Genomic DNA, 23,028 nt, shown 5'->3' with positions numbered 1-23,028 from the left:
ATAGTTTTCTCTACGGAATATGTTCTCTAGCGAATTAAGTCCACAGAGGCAAAGGGGCATTCCCTCCAGTGGACTCTCACAGAAAGCACACAGAAAACAAGTGGACATTGCTTTTTTCTTCACCATCCTAAAGTGAAAGTTGCTCAGTCATGTCCAACTCTTTGCGACTCCATGGACTATACAGTTCATGGAATTCTCCAGGTGAGAATACTGGAGTGGGTAGCCTTTCCCTTCTCCAGGGGATCTCCCCATCCCAGAGATGGAACCCAGGTCTCGTGCATTGCAGGTGGGTTCTTTAGCAGCTGAGCCACCAGGGAAGCCCAAGAATACTGGAGTGGGTGCCTATCTCTTCTCCAGTGGATCTTCCCGACCCATGAATCGAACCAGGGTCTCCTGCATTGCAGGTCGATTCTTTACCAACTGAGCTACCAGGGAAGTTTCACCACGCTAAGTGCAGCAAAAGGCATAACGCTGTCCCTGGGATGAGAAAAGTGCTGGGGCTGTGAAAGGATGTAGAAAATAGTAAGCTGTGTCTTTTCAAAATAAATTACAGGAGACATTACATCTTAAATTGTTATAACTCTTACATGAATTCATTGGGTTAAAATCATAATCATTTATTAAGGGTAACTAGGTAACTATTTCCTTAGAGACCTTTAATATTAGGTTAAGAGGCAATAAGCTTAAAAGAATCATGATTTGGGGACTCTGGAACAGGAGACTTTACCATCTGTCAAAATTTAAAAAAATATGTGAAGATTAATAATGTGTAGTATTCAATTAGTTATTGATATATGGTATTATTTATTATGATTATATTAGTGTGATTATTTACGCCAACTGGCAAACCTGGAAGTCTGTAAGATGCATCCTACAAGGTGAGTAGAACACTGACGTACAGTACAGTTAGGAGACAAGCAGTATGTGGAGTCAGCAGAGACCAAAAGCAGGACACAGGACAGTGCTTAGATGATAAAAGAGCTACCAAAGGAAGGAAACGCCAAAGAACGCCCCAACTACCACACAATCGCACTCATCGCACATGCTAGCAAAGTAATGCTCAAAATTCTTCAAGCCAGGCTTCAACAGTACATGGACCATGAACTTCCAGATGTTCAAGCTGGTTTTAGAAAAGGCAGAGGAACCAGAAACCAAGTTGCCAACATCCGCTGGATCATAGAAAAAGCAAGAGAGTTCCAGAAAAACATCTACTTCTGCTTTACTGACTACACCAAAGCCTTTGACTGTGTGGATCTCAATAAAGAGTGGAAAATTCTTCAAGAGATGGGAATACCAGACCACCTTACCTGCCTCCTGAGAAATCTGTATGCAGGTCAAGAATCAACAGTTAGAACTGGACGTGGAACAACAGACTGGTTCCAAATTGGGAAAGGAGAACATCACGGCTGTATACACTGTCACCCTGTTTATTTAACTTGTATGCAGAGTACATCATGTGAGACGCTGGGCTGGATGAAGCACAAGCTGGAATCAAGATTGCTGGGAGAAATATCAATAACCTCAGATACGCAGATGACACCACCCTATGGCAGAAAGCAAAGAAGAACCAAAGAGCTTCTTGATGAAACTGAAAGAGGAGAGTGAAAAAGTTGGCTTTAAACTCAATATTCAAAAAATTAAGATCATGGCATCTGATCCCATCACTTCATGGCAAATAGATGGGGAAACAATGGAAACAGTGAGAAACTTTATTTTGGGGGCTCTAAAATCACTGCAGATGGTGACTCAGCCATTAAATCTGCTTGATCCTTGGAAGAAAAGCTATGACCAACCTAGACAGCATATTAAAAAGCAGACTCATTACTTTGCCAACAAAGGTCCATCCAGTGAAAGCTATGGTTTTTCCATAGCTTGGATGGAAGAATTGATGTATGGATGTATGGATGTGAGAATTGAACTATAAAGAGAGCTGAGCACCGAAGAATTGATGCTTTAGAAGTGTGGTGTTGGAGAAGAGTCTTGAGAGTCCCTTGGACTGCAAGGAGTTCCAACCAGTCAGTCTTAAAGGAAGTAAGTCCTGAATATTCATTGGAAGGACTGATTCTGAAGCTGAAACTCCAATACATTGGCCACCTGATGCAAAGAACTGACTCACTGGAAAAGACCCTGATGCTGGGAAAGATTGAAGGTATGAGGAAAAGGGGACAACAGAGGATGAAATGGTTGGATGGCATCACCAACTTGGTGGACATGAGTTTGAGCAAGCTCTGGGAGTTGGTGACAGACAGGGAGGCCTGGCGAGCTGCAGACCATGGGGTCACAGAGTCAGACACAACTGAGCAACTGAAATGAACTGATGCCACATCCACGGTTACCCTTCTGGCTTTTAAATATTATCTTTAAACTCTCCCCAAGTTCCGACAGACTCACATGTGACTCGCAAATCACACAGTTCATTCCCAGAAACCCCACACACCATACACACTGTGTACGCACATTGTTTTGACAAAGCATCCATATATTGAAACAATATACTATTTGCTAATAAAAAGATAAAGCATATGTTTAGAAGCATAACCATTGCCTCCGCATTTGAGAAAGCAAAATACCCACTATACCATAAGGAATCTATATGCTTGCTTCCAAAGTATGGCAGTGCAACTCCTTTAATGGAAATGTATTTCTTAATCATTCCCCTTAAAATAGCTTCTAGAACACAACCAGTTTTTCTACCTAAGATCAGAATGATGAGAGGGCATTTTAAGCTGCATCTTTATCGTGGCTATCTCTTTTAGTCTTTTCTAATTATGAGAAGATGAAAAACTGTGAATCTTGTTTTCACTCTAAATCAGGGATATTGTTTTGTTTGTTAAATGTTTCCATGTTTGCGTCAGGACCTCTTATATTCTTAACAAGTATTAAGAGTGCAAATAACTTTCGTTTACATCGGTTAAGTCTATTTACCATTTAAAAATCCAAAATTTTAGATGCTTCCTTAATAATTAATTTTAAAATACAGATGTAGAAAAGAAGCACATGGTTTCCAGGAGAAAAGGGGATGAGGAGGGATAACTACTATATATAAAATAGATAACTAATAAGGACCTACACTATAGCATAGGGAACTCTACTCAATACTCTGTAATGGCCTATGTGGGAAAAGAAGCTAAAAAAAGGAGTAAATGTGTATGTATAACTGATTCACTTTGCTGTATACCTGAAATGAATACAACACTGTAAATCAGTTATTACTGATTACTCCAGTATCAATTACTCCAATAATTAAAAAAAAGACATCACATGATGCCATAGGTGATACATTTTTTATAAAAATTTCAGAAACAAAATAAATAAGCACAAGAGTGGCCTTGTTTTATATTTGTGCAAATCTGTGTAATTTGGGGCATAATAGAAGACAGATTCTTATATCTGCTTCGGCGTTCAATCTGTTGCCATATCATACATCATGTAGCCTCTGGGAAACTCAACTTTACACTCAGGAGAGAATCAGACTGAAAAAGGCAAATAATAAGCCCATATTATGAAAATACATTGACCTTGCAGACCACCAGAAAGGGAAAGAATGTCAGGGAGCCCACAGGTCTCTGGACCACCATTTGGTTCAAATACACTATACTATCTTAAAGTGATTGCTCATAAAAATAGGTTGGTTTCAATATTTCCTTCCTATACTTTTGTGCTTTGTTGAGAATGTTTGAATTAAAACCCCATTATCTTAAATACTGGTACCGTTTCAATTCTTTAGGATGTACCTTTATCAAAACAAGTAGGAGTGGCTGAATCCTGTTAACCAACCAGTGATCTGTTCACAAGTAGGACACAGGATTGCAATTCTATCCACCACGACAAAGGTCTTTCCCATAGTCAAACTCTCTTTGCTTTTCCCAGAGAAGCCTGTTAACTATTAACAATTGCTACACTACTGAGGGTCTCTAGGCAAGACAGTGAAACTTTGGAGATAGTATAGGTCACACCAGGTGTTCTCATCAGGAGCAAAAGAACTGGGATGCAGATGGCCAACACCTGTCAATCATTGTTAACAGCTGCCCCCACCAGGGGGCTATGTCTTCCTAGACCCTCTAACGTTCCCTGTACATCAGGAAACCAGCCCGCCTCACTGTGGCCCAGTCTGAGGGCAAGCCATCTAGAAAGAGATGGAAGTCAGGCAAGCACCCAGGGACCTTAACACCTGCTCCACCACCAAACAGTTAGAAATCAAATTGTTGAGTCTTTTACTTTAGGCATTTCAGTGACTCAACTAGTACAACTGTTTCATCAACCTCTATTCCAAAGTAAGTTCCATTAACAGTTCAAGAGAAAATGGCCCTATTTACAGCCTCCCGATCTTGCTACTTGCTATAATAGTAGTACATCTGCATTGGAGAGATACATTTTTTTTTAAAATGCTTGAAAGTATTTTAATTCCATGAATAATAAGAAACACACAAATCAGTAAGAATTTTATCAACTGAATAATAAAAATATACAGTTGACCCTTGAACAATGTAGGCTTGAACCAAGATGGTCCACTTATACTTAGAATGTTTTTAATAGTAAACTGAAATACTGCCCTACTACACAGAGTTACACAGGTGGCTCAGTGGTAAAGAATCTGCCTGCCAATGCAGAACCACAGGTGACATGGGTTTGATCCCTGTATTAGAAAGATCCTCTGGAGAAGGAAATGGCAATCCACTCCACTATTCTTGCTGGGATAATCCCATGGACAGGGAGCCTGGCAGGCTACAGTCCATGGGGTTGCAAAGAGTCAGACATGACTGAGCATGCATGCAAAAATCACCCACTACATGATCTAAGGCTGATTAAACCCACGGATGTAGAACTTCAGATAGAAGGAATTACATGCAGAGAGGACAAGCTGTAAGTTATACAAGGATTTTCAACTGGGAGAAGGATTAGTGTGTCTCAACCCTCAAGGGACAACTGTATATTGGGTTAACACTTAATAAATGTTTGTAATTATCTTCCTGAACTTTTACTTTATGTCTCAAACCTAAGCTTTCCTATGGCACTCAGCTATTCAGAGATTTAGGACACTCTTTATTTCATCAGAATAGGGCATCATATATGTTTTAGATTTACTCACCTAAAACTCAAGGGTGACACCAGCTTTATAAACTCTTTGAGTCCTTCTAAACACTAATGATCTTTTTTTTTTAATAATAGGAATTACTGAAAGCAAGTATTAAGGTTGAGAGCTAAGAGATGCATATTTGCATGAATGTAGATTTACAGTGTACAATTTTCTGGGCACATTTTATGGAAATAGATGGCTTGAAATAATATTTGACTTCATTAGGTCAAAAATAATGTTATCTATACATGCACTCGGAGAAGGCAATGGCACCCCATTCCACTGCTCTTGCCTGGAAAATCCCATGGACAGAGGAGACTGGTGGGCTGCAGTCCATGGGGTCGCTAAGAGTCGGACACGACTGAGCGACTTCACTTTCACTTTTCCCATTCATGCCTTGGAGAAGGAAATGGCAACCCACTCCAGTGTTCTTGCCTGGAGAATCCCAGGGATGGCAGAGCCTGGTGGGCTGCCGTCTACGGGGCCGCGCAGAGTCGGACACGACTGAAGCGACTTAGCAGCAGCAGCAGCAGTCATGCACTCCTATGTTAACAGCAGCACTATTCACAGTAGTCAAGGCATGGAAATAATCTCAACATTCACCGATGGATGGATGGATAAAGAAGCTGCAGAGTGTGTGTGTACACACACACACATATAAATGGAACACCATTCAGCCTTTAAAAGGAACAAAACAATGCCATTTGCAGCAACACAGATGCAACTAGAGATGATCATACTAAGTGAAGTTAGTCAGAAACAGAAAGACAAACATCATATGATATCACTCATATGTGGAATCTAAAATATGACACAAATGAATGTATCTACAAAACAGAAGCAGACTCATAGACATAGAGAACAGACTTGTGGTTGCCAAAGGGAGGAGAGAGAAAGAGGGATGAACTGGGAACATGGGGTTGGCAGATGTAAACTATTACATTTAGAATGGATAAATAACATGATCCTACTGTATAGCACAGGGAACTATATCCAATCTTTTGGGATAAACCATAATGGAAAAGAATATAAAAATAATGTATATATGTGTAGAACTCCACGTCCTCTACAGCAAAAATTAGAGTCCTCACTTCAAAGCATATATACTAAAATTGAAATGATACAGAGAAGATCAGCATGGCCCTGTGCAAGGATGACACACAAATTTATGAAGCATTTCATATTTGTTCACAGTAAGATCCTCTATGACTCGCCTCCTAGAGTAATGGAAATAAAAAATGAATAAATAAATAAGTGTGACCTAATTAAACATAAAAGCTTTTGCATAGCAAAGTAAACTATAAACAAGGTGAAAAGACAACCCTGAGAATGGGAGACAACGATGGCAAATGAAACAACTGAAAAAGATTAATTTCCAAAATACACAAGCAGCTCATACAATGCAACATCAGAAAAACAAGCAATTCAATCAAAAAGTGCCCAAAAGACCCAAACAGATGTTTCTCCAAAGACAAACAGATGGCTAATAAACACATGGAAAGGTGCTCAACATCGCTTATTATTAGAGAAACGCAAATCAAAACTACAAGGAGATATCACCTCATACTTGTCAGAATGGCCATGATCAAAAAAATCTACAAACTAAATGCTGGAGAGGGTGTGGAGAAAAGGGAACCCTCTTGTACTGTTGGTGAGAAAATAAATTGATACAGCCACTATGGAAGACAGTATGGAGATTCCTTAAAAATTTAGGAATAACACTACCATACTACCCAGCAATACCACTTCTAGACGTACACCCTAAGGAAACAAATATTGAAAAATACACATGTAACCATATGTTCACTGCAGCACTACTTACAATAGCTAGGACATGGAAGCAACCTAAATGCCCATTAACAGATGAATGAATAAAGGGACTGTGGTGTGTCTATATATGTGTGTGTGTGTATTTTTTTTCCAGTGGAATATTACTCAGCCATGAAAAGGAAGGTATTTGAGTCAGTGCTAATGAGGCAGATGAACCTAGAGCCTATTATACAGAGTGAAGTAAATCAGAAAAACAAATATCATGTATTAATGCATATATATGAAATTTAGAAAGAGGGTACTAATCAACCTACTTGCAGGGTAGCAATGGAGATGCAGACATAGAGAACAGAGTTATGGCTATGGGGATTGGTTGGGGGAGGAGAGGGTGAGACAGACAGAGTAGCATGGAAACATATACACTACCATATGAAAAATAGAGAGCCAGTAGGAATTTGCTATATGATGCAGGGAACTCAATCAAACCAGGGCTCTGTGACAACCAAGAGGTATGGGATGGGATGGGAGGGAAGTTTAAGAGGGAGGTGACATATGCATATCTACGGCTGATTCATGTTGATGTATGGCAGAAAACAACACAATATTGTAAAGTAATTATCCTCCAAGTTAAAACAAAATTAGAACAACATTTTTAGTCAACTATACTTCAATAATAAACAAAAATATTATCTGATATATTAGCACTCATCTCCAAAGACTCTCTTTTTGGATATTTAATAGTCTTCGATTCTAATATATTCTTATGAGCAGGTATAAAGAAACTATTAAGTCAAAATAATTAACAACATAGCTTTTACTGTTTAACAAGCCGCTCAAATGATACAAAGACCTTTAAAAATAGGAGACACTAAGACAATCTTCCAGAAGCTGTTTATAATGTAATTTAGAAATAGTTTGGACGCTATTCAGTTGAAATGATTTCTATAATAGTCTACTAGTTTTTTGTTCCTGTTGTAACAAACTAACAAAAACAAGGGGGTATAAAATGACACAACTGCACTATCTCACACTTGTATGGTTAAAAGGTTGACACAGATCCCACTGGGATACAATCATGGTGTCAGCAGTGCTGAGTTCCTTCCCTGTCCCCTCAAACTTTAGGGGAGAATCCAATTTCTTGCTTTTTTCAGTTCCCAGAGGCTGGCTGCCCACACTGCTTCATCTTCAAGGCCAGGGGTGGTGAGTCAAGTCCTTCTGTTGCCTCCCTTTGATCTCCTGTTCTGCCCCCCACCTCCACTTTTAAGAGCCCCTGTGATTATACTGGGTCCACTCAAATAACCCAGAATAATTTCCCTACTTTAAGATTAATGTCTTTGCAACCTTCACCCTATTTGCAACCTTAATTTGTTTGCCACATTCACCAGGAGTGGGGATTAGGACGTAGAGATCTTTGGGGGTGAGGAGACGATTCTGCCTACCACAAGTTGATACTGATTCATGTAATAATGGTCAATCCTCTCATGTGACGGGCGTCAGTTTAGGTGCTTAAAACATGCACAACAAGGTGCAGTCTTTACATTCAGAGACTTTATGCATTAATTGTTTGAAGGCACAGGGAAAGATAAACATCAAAATTCTTTTGCAGAAGAATGGATGATCAAATGGGACACATGTCTTTGAAATATACGAATTCTAAAGAGAGATCATAAACATGCCAATTTCCTTTGAAACATTTCTTCTTCTGAAATGAAAAATGACTAAAATAATAGTAAGCTAATTGAGTCATCATTCATAGGCTTAAAGAGGTAAGAAACCAGAGGAAACAGCTATCAGATAAATTGTGCCTGGTTCAGAGCTTGCTTAGTGACTGTTTTCACTTATATTCCTCTTAAAATATTTTCTTAAATTTTGCAGGCTTCTCATTCTAAAGCATTAGGTCATAAAAAAATGACGTGTGCATTACAAGCTTTCTTGACGGTTTCTGGCAAGGAGTGGCAAGAATCTAATTCACACTACTATCCATGTATCCAAAAATTGGTTAGGATGTATTTTGAAATCAATCCTATTAAATGAAATTTTAGATTTGGAAATGCACTAAGCACTTAATTATCCAGAGCCTGTTTTCCATGGCTTGTCTCTTAGCTGGTCTTAAGCTACTCAACCCTCTGCTTGCTAACAGAACTCACAGACACTCATGGTTTACTACATCATTAGTGATGCCAATATCCGCTGGATCATTGAAAACGCATCACCTCTTGATGAAAGCGAAAGAGGAGAGTGAAAAAGTTGGCTTAAAGCTCAACGTTCAGAAAACTAAGATCATGGCATCTCGTCCCATCACTTTGTGGGAAGTAGATGGGGAAACAGTGGAAACAGTGTCAGACTTTATTTTTTTTGGGGCTCCAAAATCACTGCTGATGGTGATTGCAGCCATGAAATTAAAAGACGCTTACTCCTTGGAAGGAAGGTTATGGCCAACCTAGATAGCATATTCAAAAGCAGAGACATTACTTTGCCAACAAAGGTCCGTCTAGTCAAGGCTATGGTTTTTCCAGTGGTCATGTATGGATGTGAGAGTTGGACGGTGAAGAAAGCTGAGCGCCGCAGAATTGATGCTTTTGAACTGTGGTGCTGGACAAGACTCTTGAGAGTCCCTTGGACTGCAAGGAGATCCAATCAATCCATCCTAAAGGAGATCAGTCCTGGGTGTTCACTGGAAGGACTGATGTTAAAGTTGAAACTCCAATACTTTGGCCACCTCATGCGAAGAGTTGACTCATTGGAAAAGACCCTAATGCTGGGTAGGATTGGGGGCAGGAGGAGAAGGGGACGACAGAGGATGAGATGGTTGGATGGCATCACTGACTCGATGGACTTGGGTTTGGGTGGACTCCGGGAGTTGGTGATGGACAGAGAGGCCTGGCGTGCTGCAATTCATGGGGTCGCAAAGAGTCGGACACGACTGAGCGACTGATCTGAACTGAACTGAAGTGATGCTGACAGAAGGCAAAGTCCAATACCAACTTAGGAATAAAATTAAGGCTTTGTAATTTATTTTGTAGGTTTTTTTTTTTTTTTTTTTGCCGCACCACAGGGCATGTGGGATCTTAGTTCCATGACCAGAGAATGAATTCATGTCTCCTGCTGTGGAAGCACCAAGTCCTAACCACTGGACCACTAGGGTAGTCTCTTTTAAGTCCTTACTGTGAAAACTGTGAAAAATTCAAGGCATAAAAATGTGAAGGCTTGAATGGAGTTATCATTTTGGATAAAAATAGATGAAGATGGTCTGTGATTCTGGAGATGTATAGAAAACCTGTTCACCTTCTTCTCAGTTCCATGACATTATGATTACTTCAATCAGATTCTGGAGCCAGAATTTGTTCTGTAGACTCTGAATAAATTATGCTGCTACTCACTGGTACTTACACGTAATTATAGAGAACATATGATCAGCAAAACATATTGACCATACCGCACTGATTAAACATTACAAACTGTATTATATCACTCTATTATAGTAGGACTAGTAAACCCATGTCACACTCCCCCTAGAGAGAAAGAAGCAACATTAGGCCAAGAGGTGAAAGTGTAGACCAATAACCCCTTTCTGTTTGTTCTCATGATATTCACATTTTTATGTGCAGACAATAAAAAAGGAGTGCAAAGTCCAGCTCAGTAATAGTGCCTGTCTGGATCCAGTGGCAAGAAGTTAAGATCCAGACACAATTAAGTATAAATTAGGCAAGAACATTACCCATATCAAAAAGCAGAGTTCATCAATGTCCCATCCAAGAATAAGCTCTTTAAAGAAATAACAATTTGATTGTCAGCAAAACACACTGAAAAGCAGTTTTGGAAAAATGAGACTTCCCAAGAAGTAACTAGAATCTTTCTCAATCAATTTTTTTTTTCTTTTGAATATTTAGCACTTTGTGTGTGTGTGTGTGTGTGTGTGTGTGTGTGTGTGTGTGTGTGTGTGTGTGTGTGTGTGTGTGTGTACATACACACATACAGGCTTCCTTGGCTAGATGGTAAAGAATCTGGCTGCAATACAGGAGACCCAGGTTCTATCCCTGAGTTGGGAAGATCCTCAGGAGAAAGGAATGGTTACTAACTCCAGTATCCTTGCCTGAGGAATCCCATGGACACAAGGGCTTGGCAGGCTACAGTCCATGGGCTCATAAAGAGATAAACACAACTGGGCAACTAACACACATATGTGCGTGCATGCTAAGTCGCTTCAGTTGTGTCCAACTCTCAGACTCCATGGCTGTAGCCTGCTAAGTCTTTCTGGTTCATTGGATTCTCCGAGCAAGAATACTGGAGTGGATTGCCATGCCCTCCTCCAGGGGATCTTCCTGACCCAGGGATAGAACCCACACTTCTTACACATGTATTTAGATATAGAAATGTGAGAATTTTTGTCAAAAATTAAGAAAAGATTTAAATGTTTCTCTCAATGCTTTCCTCCAAGTTTGTTGATGACAGAGAAAGCAGGCATCCCCCAAACCCCTCAGGAATTTCATTAACAGCAAATATAAGTACAAGGGCTGTTCAATTCACGGAATTGTGTATCAGTTTCAAATGACATTTATTGAAATTCTCTAGGCCAGAATACTGGAGTGGGTAGCCTTTCCCTTCTCTAGGGAATCTTCCCAACCCAGGGATCGATTCCAGGTCTCCTGCATTGCAGGTGGATGTTTTACCAGCTGAGCCACAAGGGAAGCCTGCTGAGAGTCTACACTGAGCTAAATAATAGCACCTGAAGTAACAACAACATAAAAACAAATAAAACTTTGAAACAAAATCCTGATTTTAAATACTCAGAATCAAATGAATAAACAAAAAAATCACTCTAGTACACTTCATCTTCCCTAAGCTTCTCCTGTGAAGACGAGAAATTTAGGGAAGATGAAAGGAAGAGTGAGGGCTAGTAAGGAAGTCTACAGCATCGATGGAAACCCCTCCAAAGTACTCATGGGAAGCCACCCATTGTTCGGCTGAAGATCGTCTCCATTTCACTTTTGTCAACTCCAGACATCCCCACACTGGACCCATTAATAAAGTCCACCACACTATCTTTATACGGGTTCTCTTCTCTGTGGAATGATTTCCCGTGCCCGTCCCTCACCTTCACTTTGCTCGCATCATGACAATTTCCTGGACCTTCTTTCTCTCCCCATTTTTGTCAAAAACCAACCTCTTCACATCATCAGTTGTTCTAGGATCAACCATGTCATGGTGGCATTTCACATTTTTCTTTCTAAATTAAACTCTGACTACCATCTGTCTAGGATCACTAATATTCATTTTTATCATCCCTAATACATGGTTCACAAATACTGCTATAAATGTTTAGGAGTAATGAAAACAATGTGTTTGGTTCACAAAATTCACTTTACTATTTTAGCTGTATCTACTTTCTTCCTCTGGGCTTCCCTATGGCCAGAAGTTTTAAATCAAAACATAATCTTCCAGACTTCTCTGGTGGTCCAGCAGTTAAGACTGCATGTTCCCAATGTAAGGGATACTTGGTTTGATCCCTGGTTGGGGAACTAATATCCTGCATGCTGCACAGTGTGGGCAAAAAAACCTTTTTTTTTTTTTTTTTAATAAAGACAATTAAATAAAAATTAAATAAAATTAAAAACAAACAATTTCACAATTACTAGATCACCATCCTTAATTTGAATTTCCCCACATCAGAGCCTGGAACAAGAAAGTTTAATTGAGAGCTGATGCCAGGAAGTAAAACATAATAGAAGAGGAACAGAAAGTCAGGGAAGAAAGAAAAACCAACAAAAGTTGCCCCACTGAGCTTGTTATCACCATGAGAAACCCCTAGAGTCTACTGATTCTCACATTCTTTTGATGGACAGATGTCTAAGGGAGCAATAACTACCCAAGGATTGCAAAATACCTATATCAGGCTGAGCAAGATTTTATAAATTTTGCCGATTTACAGAAGTAGAGAGATTTGGTGGATCCTTGACATGGGATGCTTCCTGGAGGCACCCCTCTTTCACAGCTATGACCACAGGGGAGGAGTGTTGCAGTTTGGTGCACACAGCCCATTCCAATCACTTTTAATCTCCTGAAGATGATCCCCTGTATTTCTCTATCTGGTCTCTCATTATCCAGATTTCAAAATGGAATTATCTCCGTTTCCTTTCTTTTCTCTCTTATTAGCTACCAATTCCCCAAATACCTTCGTAGTATCAGGTGTGGCGCCATAGAAAGGTTGAGAGATGACTGGCCAAGAACATAGAACTCACAGCCCTTAAGTCTCAATTAAGCTTGTTCTATGAAATTCACTAATAATGTTCCAGCAGTGTTTTACCATGAAACAACTGTGTGTTTGGTAGATAGAAATAATCTAGAAGGCATCACAAACATTAAAGATAAGGAGCTCAGCAGAAAGCCGTTTCCTAAGTATTGCAAAAATCCTTTTATTGATGAGAAATCTAAGCCAACATCGAGTTGGGGGTCGTGGTGTTCACAAAGTGTATTATGCAGATAATGTTTTAGTTTCACAAAGAGAAATAATTCAAAGTTAGGCAACACTATTCATGAATAGAAACAGAGAGATATATTTTTACTAAATTGTATGTAATAATATTTTTTCTATTTGCTGCCTTTTATTCTATTATAGCTGCATTTGTGACTTATCAGACTGGTACCACTGAGAAAACACTGGTTAGTGTTTTCCTAATAAAACATGTTCCCTGATAAAAATGTGTGTGTGTATTGCTCACATGTTCAGATTTGCATCCTAAATTTCATTTTAGTACATTTTTGATATTTTACTCTGGAGAAAGTTTCAAATGTACACAAACAACATTAATGTTTTCATTTTATTTAAAAAATGATCAGATCATAAATATTTTGCCTTGGATACTCTCTAAAATCCTACAGGTTTCTTATTTGCATAACCATAAAATAGTAAAATTATCTGTCAAAGGATTAAGAAGGCACATCATTTTATTTTATTGAGTAGGAAAATAAGAGTCCTCTGTCATGTAAACATTTGTCCCAATTTCTGTTCATCATAAGATCTGCTAAAATAAAAAGATCACAAAATAGGGTGCAGTCTCTCTCAATCCTTCCCTAATTCTTGGACTTCAGTTGGGATCAAAACTACGTAACAAAGAGAAATAAAATCATACTAAAAGAGGGTTGGTTATTCCACTGTTTTCTGGAAAGACTGTTCTACTGACCAGTACATGTGCTTATGGGCAAAAGTCTAATTTGAAAGCAAAAGGCGATTTTCTCTCCTCAAACCAGCCTGGAAACACATGTCATTATACATGAAAGCCTTTTCTAGGCAGTGCCACCTTCTGCTCCCCAGCCTCTTTGAACTTGAGCCTTTCTCTCACACCTTACAGATTCCTGAAGTGCCTGGGAACTTACCCTTTGTTTTTGCCAGAGTTTAGAAATTGGAAGGCAGAGTTCCAAAGAATAGTAAGGAGAGATAAGAAAGCCTTCCTCAGTGATCAATGCAAAGAAATAGAGGAAAACAATAGAATGGGAAAGACTACAGATCTCTTCAAGAAAATTAGAGATACAAAGAGAACTTTTCATGCAAAGGTGGGCTCAATAAAAGACAGAAATGGTATGGACCTAACAGAAGCAGAAAATATTAAGAGGAGGTGACAAGAATACACAGAAGAAATGTACAAAAAAGATCTTCATGATCCAGATAATTATGATGGTGTGATCACTCACCTAGAGCCAGACATCCTGGAATGCGAAGTCAAGTGGGCCTTGAGAAGCATCACTACGAACAAAGCTACTGGAGGTGATGGAATTCCAGTTGAGCTATTTCAAATGCGAAAAGATGATGCTGTGAAAGTGCTGCACTCAATATGCCAGCAAATTTAAAAAACTCAGAAGGCCACAGGACTTGAAAAGGTCTGTTTTCATTCCAACCCAAAGAAAAGCAATGCCAAAGAATGCTCAAACTACTGCACAATTGTACTCATCTCACACGCTAGCAAAGTAATGCTCAAAATTCTCCAAGCCAGGCTTCAGCAGTATGTGAACTGTGAACTTCCAGATGTTTAAGTTGGATTTAGAAAAGGCAGAGGAACCAGAGATCAAATTGCCAACATCAGCTGGATCATCACAAAAAGCAAAAGAGTTCCAGAGAAACATCTATTTCTGCTTTATTGACTATGCCAAAGCCTTTGACTGTGTGGATCACAACAAATTGTGGAAAATTCTTCAAGAGATGAGAATATCTGCCTTAACCTGCCTCTTGAGAAGTCTGTATGCAGATCAGGAAGCAACAGTTAGAACTGGACATGGAACAACAGACTGGTTCCAAATAGGAAAAGGAGTACGTCAAGGCTGTATATTGTCACCCTGCTTATTTAACTTATACGCAGAGTACATCATGAGAAACACTGGGCTGGAAGAAGCACAAGCTGGAATCAACATTGCTGGGGGAAATATCAATAACCTCAGATATGCAGATGACACCACCTTTATGGCAGAAAGTGAAGAAGAACTAAAGAACCTCTTGATGAAAGTGAAAGAGGAGAGTGAAAAAGTTGGCTTAAAGCTCAACATTCAGAAAACTAAGATCATGGCATCTGGTCCCATCACTTCATGGCAAATAGATGGAAAAAATGCAAACAGTGAGAGACTTTATTATTTTGGGCTCCAAAATCACTGCAGATGGTGAGTGCAGCCATGAAATTAAAAGACGCTTACTCCTTGGAAGAAAGTCATGACCAACCTAGACAGCATATTAAAAAGCAGAGACATTACTTTGCCAACAAAGGTCCGTCTAGTCAAAGCTATGGTTTTCCCAGTAGTCATGTATGGATGCGAGAGTTGGAGTATAAAGAAAACTGAGCACCAAAGAATTGATGCTTTTGAACTGTGGTGTTGGAAAAGACTCTTGAGAGTCCCTTGGATAGAAAGGAGATCCAACCAGTCCATCCTAAAGGAAATCAGACCTGAATATTCATTGGAAGGACTGATTCTGAAGCTGAAACTCCAATACTTTGGCCACCTGATATGAAGAAATGACTCACTGGAAAATTCCTTGTTGCTGGGAAAGCTTGAAGGCAGGAGGAGAAGGGGACGACAGAGAATGAGATGGTTGGATGGCATCACCAACTCAATGGACATGAGTTTGAGTAAACTCTGGGAGTTGGTGATGGACAAGGAGGCCTGGTGTGCTGCAGTTCATGGGGTTGCAAAGAGTCAGACATGACTGAGTGACTGAACTGAACTGAACTGGGGCTGTACAGGATTGCTGAGCAATTTGTTTTGGGACAAAGACATGTCTGAGGTTAGGCGAGCAAGCAAATAATGATGCTTTACTTTGTCCGCAAAACATCAAGAACGATATGCAGGACATGTGACATTTATGGAACACTGTTTTCTTTTCCTTCTAGAGGAGGGAGAAAATACTGGATGATCCCTTTCTTAGGAGCAGTAACACGGCTGTTGCTCTTTGATACAGCTTTGGCTGCTCCTTCCCACCAAATGGCAGTATTAATTTCCCGCACTTCAAATGCCAAAATTCAAATAATTATAACTTTTTTGCATGTATATCTAGCTTCATTGTTCCAACTAGCCAAAACTTGGGGACAATGTTATAATTCATAGTGAACAGAGCTAGTTCTCGGAGGCTGTGATAGGCATTAGAGATCCATGATATATTCATTAAAATTAGGTCTCTCGTGAACAATTAGAAGGAACTCAGAAAGAGAAAGCCTGATCAACGTCAAAGTTTTGGGCTGAAGTAGCTTTTCTTCTTGTTCTTCTACAGAAAGGACAGAGGATGGAATTTGGAAACTAGATTATCATCTCAGGAAATCAGTGAACTTTGCAGCTTAAGAAGAATCTTTGTCAAGAGACACAGAATGAAACTGGCACATTTCCCCAAGTCATCCTAAATGGAGAAGGAAGCGATATGAATATGGTACTGATTTCTCTCTTCTTGCTTAGAGGGTGGGGAAAAAGGGGACTCACTCTTTCATCAGCCATCTTAGGGTCTGAAGGTCCCAGATCATTTTTTTGCATACTCATGAGTCCCTTATTCACACAACCTTAAAGCACTGCACTGAAACCATCCATGTGCTTTTCTAAAACCCCACAAATTTCTGAAGTCAAGATGCCAAATTTTGATAAAGTGGATGTTGAGGTTTTTACAACTTAAAAAAAAAAAAGAAAAACCTATTTTAATTGCAAGTCAGTTAGATCAATTATAGGTGATTTTATTTAATTTTTTAATTTTTTCAGAGAGAGGGAAGCATTTTCTCTTTGACAAATTATTTTCTGATGCCCAACATGTTGTCAGGCTTTCCCCACCCCGCTGAGAACGTGTGGGGCTCTGTTTCCCCAGCCGACTGGAGGGAACCAGCCTTCTCCATCTACCAGCAGCAGAACAACGCACAGGTCCTTTGGAAGGTGGCATTTCAGCTCAGTGCATATTTCAGGGCTGCTCTTGAGACGGGAATCAGAGTTCTTGTCTGTGGACCCGAAGAATGGAATCTACAAACATGCAGACACTCATGGTAGCAAGTGAACAGGATTTATTAAAGAGGAAGGAAGTACAAAGCTCCCGGCACAGACACTGAGAGGGGTAAAGAGTTCCCAGTAGGTGATTTTAATTACCAAGGACAATCTCTCTTAAGATACAATGTATTTTAAAAATGAAGAAAATGATCACTTCTCCTGAACAATCAAAGGAATCACTTCTAATCAGATATCAGGGCTCATTGTGACATCTGTTCACACGCCTCAAGATAGAATAGAAAATTGGATTAAGATACGAATTTCTGAAAACAAGACCTCAACCATCTACAACAAATAAGCAACAAGGACCAAGAAAGGCAAACACCATGCACACACATTTAATTATCCTTGTCATAACAGAGTTAATGATCCTAGCCAAGTCATTTTACTGCAGCGTATTCCAAAATACCCACTTCCTGCATTACGTCATTTTATTCCATATCAAACATAAATATCAAAGATTATCTATCCTTAGGTTGCTTCCATGTCCTGGCTATTGTAAATAGTGTTGCAATGCACCCTGGGTTGCATGTGCCCTTTTGAATTATGGTTTTCTCTGGGTACACCCTAAATGTCCATCAAAAGATGAATGGATAAAGATATATATATATATATATATGGATATAGATATATATATATGGATATAGATAAAAATAACTATATAGATAAAGATATAGCTAAATGGATATAGATAAAGATATAGATAAATGGATAAAGAATGGATAAAGATATATATATATGTACATATATAAAGATATATATAATGGATAGACCTGGAAATGATCATACTAAATGAATTAGGCCAGACAAAGAAAGACAAATATCATATGATATTGCTTATATGCAGAATCGAAGAAAAAAAAAATGATACAAATGAACTTATTTACAAAATATAAACAGACTCACAGATACAGAAAACAAACTTGGGTTACCAAAGGGGAAGAAGGGGGAGGATAATTTAGAGTTTGGGATTAACAGATGCACACTATGTGTAATATCTATATATTTATATCTGTATATAAAATAGATAACCAACAAGGACCTACTATTGCACAGGCAACTATACTCAATATTTTATAATAATTTATAAGAGAAAAGAATCTATATACATATAAATAGAAAAGAATCTATATATATATAATCTATATAAAGAATCTATAAATAATCTATATCATATATATATGAATATAGATATGTAAAGAAATATACAGAACTGAATCACTTTGCTGTATATCTGAAACTAACACAACATAGTAAGTCAGCTATACATCAATAAAAAAATTATATGTCTTCTGTTAGCATTTGAAGCCTTTATTAAAATCTATTTGACTTCCAAAGTAAGGATAAATAAGTTAATTCAAGTATTGATGATAATCGATACTGTATATTTAATTGTATTATGTTGAAGGCAAATCTCAGAAGCATAAAGTGTATCTCTCAAGATTTTTTTTTTTTAACTGAGCATAATTATTTTGTTTTTCATGGTCCCAGGAGATAAAACTAAGTAAGAAACTCATAACCAAGTTCTTGCTATTCACAATGTTTCCATTGGGTGTAGCTATGATATTAGAGAGGTTAATACCACAGCCTGCGTATTCAAGGAAGGATGCTCAGATATGTGGGGGATTTGTAGTGACTTTGTCTTTAGCATTAAACTACATGAGTCAGCATTACACTACATGGGTTAACCTAAAACAATTTCAAATCAATCACATCAAGATGGATTTCACTGCCTTTTTCCAAAAAGGAAGAATCACACAGAACTGAGACCTGTATTAAAAGTTCATTCAACAATAATTCTGCCTAGTTTACTCATTCTTGAATTTTTTTAATAGAATCGTGTAATTCACATCTAGTTTGAATGCCTTCTGTACATAGACACCTGTAGAATAAAATGAGATGAATAAGCAGAAAACCCCTTAACAATGCAACTCCTTTACTCAATGATGGGTCTAAGCAGAGTGTCTTTAAATGTCTTCTATCTTAAAGGGAAAAAGAAAAAGTATTTCTCCTAAAATGCAAGGGCAGCCGACTTGCTGAGATGAAAACTGCTAGCTCTTTCCCTAACAACCCCATACATCTCCAGTTGGACCATAGTGCAGCTAGTTCTCAGGGGAAGGTCACGCATGGACACTAACCAGCTTGAGTCACAGCTTCAGTGCTGACTCATGATTAACCAGGGGTCGTGCTTTGGGAGTTTTCAGAGCATCCAAATGACAATCCGAATGGCCTTTCTTCTTTCCCAAAATCCTCCCAAAACTTAGCGTGTCATAAAATGAACCTGATCCTGCCAGAAAACTATGTCTTTGTTTTGTTCAGACTTTGTTTTCTGTATAACTCAATATACTTTAAGGAACCAAAATGCTCAACCCGTAAATGCTCTATAGATACTTAATGAAGCAAACATTACAAAGATGCAACATAAAATCATCAAAAGAAAAAAATATCATAAGACTTAAGAAGTCACATTTTTCCCTTGAGAATCACTGAAAATAAAAAAACAACAAATAAACCAACATGTATGAGTCAGATATTTCCTTATCTGTTATTCTCTTTTAGAACTTCACTCAATATTTGATATTTTTATGCATGAGTAAGATGTATTTTTTCTTCCGGTTTTATTGAGATATGAGTAAGATATTTTAACCTACTTAATATACAATACTATTCATTTATTTTTCTTAAAAATTAATATCATGTCAAGGCAGTCCTAGCTCACATTCTGATACATATGATATATTCAATTATTTTGTGTTGATTGTAGTTCTTAATAGCACAGTTATATCATCTTATGATATATGTCAAATCTTGAGAATTTTGCCTTCAAAAATATGAAATGCCCTGAAGTAGTCTAAACTGGTGCTTCCTAGATTATCTCTGATGAATGGGTATACTAAAAAAATTTAATGTGCATTTGATATTTTTGTAAAACATGAAGTTATGTGCTAAGATTTCATGATAACGTCATATTGTTATAAACATTTCTAAATGCTCTTTCTGCCTTTCTGCATTCTTCTTGTCATGGGCTGGTAAGAACTGTTTGGGAACTGGTCTCAATCTATGGATTCTACTATTATTATTATTATTATTATTTTCACAATATGTCACTCACTGTTTAGATATTTTACAAAGTAGAAATCAGGATACCAATATTAATGACATGAGTCACAAACTTTCTTCATGGCAAGTGCATTTTAAACTATTCTTTGCTGTTTTCCTTCTAATTCACTTTAGAGAATTAGCAGCAGAGATTTAAAAAGGCAGGCCAAAGATGAATCACCAAAAAGCTTTTGGTAGTTTTGAGAAAGATGAGTTGCACAGTATTAAAAAAAATACATATTTATAAAGGCAAAAATTTTCCTCCCAATGGAGGAAACCATGGGCCTTACCATGTACTCATTCTGATAGTAGCAATGAGCCTAGATATTGTTTAATGATTACTTTATGGCATTTCTTACCTGGGATTCCTGGTGGTGTTTTCAGATATTTTCCATTAAAATGTTGAATTACCACTTCACATTTTTCAGTAGACTCCATCCTGGGAAAAAAAGCAAACAGGGGATTATATACTTTCATGAAGTTGTACATATCCAGGAAGAATAAATTAAAAAGAAAAGGAAATTAAGAAAACCCTAGACAAGCTTCATTCCTAAATTTTAACTATATCTGACCTTTATTATTTGGTAAAATTGGGTGGGAAAGGTAAAAATTAAAGGGTTAATTCTAATCAAAAGAAATTAATGCCCATGAACAGTACACCAGAGGAAAAACAGACTTAAGAAATGACATGCATACATAGAAAAGAATATGTATGAAATGTGTAAAATTTGTCCAAAAGGCGAAGTGTATAATTTTGGATTTTCTGCTGGATTTTATCAATAATATGAGCTTTCTTGGAATGAAGCCCTTTGACACAATTTGTTAAACTTTTCTGCATCCAAATATTATGTGTGTTTTCATGATCATATCACATGCAGAGTAAACAAGAAAAGGAAAAAAAATACATAAACAACTGCCAAATGAGTTATACATTTATTACAGTTACAGGAATTCCAATGTGAGAGGAATTGCAGATGCCAGGAAAACTCTGAAAAGTGAGCACAGGAGGCCAGAAAGGCCACTGGAGTAAAAACTAGGGCAGGGGCCGGGGTGGGCAGGCGGAAGGTCATGTCCCTGTAGATGGGGCAGTGAGCAGGCTGGATGGAGGTCCACCGGGGACACTCCTGGGGATAAGCTGAGAGGTGAGGCAAGGACATGTGAGTTAGCAAGTTAAGGACTTTTTTTTGGAAGTTAGTTGATTTATAATGTTGTGTTAGTTTCACGTTAGAGCAAAGTGGTTTGGTTATGTTAAAAAAAACTAAGATCATGGATTCCAGTCCCATCGCTTCATGGCAAACAGAAGGGGGAAAATGAAAAAAAAAAAGGTGACACAATGAAGCTATGAGCCATGCCATGCAGAGTCACCCTGAAGGAGATGAAACCAGTCAATCCTAAAGGAAATCAGCTCCGAATATTATCAGAAGGACTGATGCTGAAACTCCAATGCTTTGGCCACTTGATGCAAAGAGCCAACTCATTGGAAAAGACCCTGTTGCTGGGAAAGATTGAGGACAGGAGGAGAAGGGGATGACAGAGGACGAGATGATTGGATGGTATCACTGCCTCAGTGGACATGGGTTTGAACAAACTCCAGGAGATACGGAAGGACAGGGAAGCCTGGTATACTGCAGTCCATGGGGTTGTAAAGAGGCGGACACAACTTAGCAACTGAACAACAAAATATATACTTATATATGTATATGCATACATGTATACACATATGGCATCTCTGATAGCTCAGTTGGTAAAGAATCTGCCTGCGATGCAGGAGACCCTGGTTTGATTCCTGGGTCGGGAAGATTCGCTGGAGAAGGGATAGGCTACCCACTCTAGTATTCTTGGGCTTCCTTTGTGACACAGCTGGTAAAAAACCCTAAAGAATCCACCTGCAATGCAGGAGACCTGGGTTCGATCCCTGGGAGAGAGAGAGAGAGAGAGAGAGAGAGAGAGAGAGAGAGAGAGAGAGAGAGAGAGAGAGAGAGAGAGAGAGAGAGTGTGTGTGTGTGTGTGTGTGTGTGTGTGTGTGTGTGTGTGTGTGTGTGTGTGTGTGTGTGTGTGTGTGTGTGTGTATGTATGTATACAAACTTTTTCAGATTCTTTTTTTTATAGGTTATTAGAAAATATCCCTGGTGGCGTGTGTGTGTGTGTGTGTGTGTGTGTATGTATGTATACAAACTTTTTCAGATTCTTTTTTTTATAGGTTATTAGAAAATATCCCTGGTGGCGTGTGTGTGTGTGTGTGTGTGTGTGCGTGCGCGCGCGCATGTATATAAACTTTTTCAGATTCTTTTTTTATAGGTTATTAGAAAATATCCCTGGTGGATATATTTATTGTGCTATACAGTAGGACCTTGTTGTTTATTTTATATATAACAGTATGTATTTATTAACTCCTAATTTATCCCTCTATGCATTTCCCCTGTAACCATAAGTTTGTTTTCTATGTCGGTGACTCTACTTGTTTTACATATAAGTTCATTTATATCATTTTTTTAAGATTCAAGTTCTATGTGATATTGCATTTGTCTTTCTCTATCTGGCTTACTTTAATTAGTATGATCATCTCTAGGTTCATCCAAGTTGCT

The 23,028-nt window shown here is 38.4% G+C and overlaps 1 protein-coding gene and 1 non-coding gene across 16 annotated transcripts in view; one reads left to right on the top strand and one right to left on the bottom strand.

Moving 5' to 3' along the window:
• RBMS3 (RNA binding motif single stranded interacting protein 3) overlaps positions 1-23,028 on the bottom strand; it is a 1,621,798-nt gene that overhangs the window by 258,827 nt on the left and 1,339,943 nt on the right. For all 15 annotated transcript variants that reach the window (XM_081526995.1, XM_081526994.1, XM_081526997.1 and 12 more), the window contains one exon: positions 20,803-20,882. In XM_081526995.1, coding sequence (XP_081383121.1) covers positions 20,803-20,882 — 80 coding nt within the window. The remainder of the gene's footprint in view (positions 1-20,802; positions 20,883-23,028) is intronic.
• LOC145522077 (U6 spliceosomal RNA) lies at positions 6,161-6,265 on the top strand. Its single transcript, XR_014065895.1, has one exon. It is a non-coding gene; the product is annotated as a U6 spliceosomal RNA (small nuclear RNA).

Source organism: Giraffa tippelskirchi, chromosome 9, assembly GCF_054371585.1.
Source record: "Giraffa tippelskirchi isolate mGirTip1 chromosome 9, T2T-mGirTip1v1.2.pri, whole genome shotgun sequence".
Taxonomy (NCBI): Eukaryota; Metazoa; Chordata; class Mammalia; order Artiodactyla; family Giraffidae; genus Giraffa; species Giraffa tippelskirchi.
The sequence above is the reverse complement of the archived record's forward strand: the minus strand, read 5'-3'. Positions and strand labels throughout refer to the sequence as shown.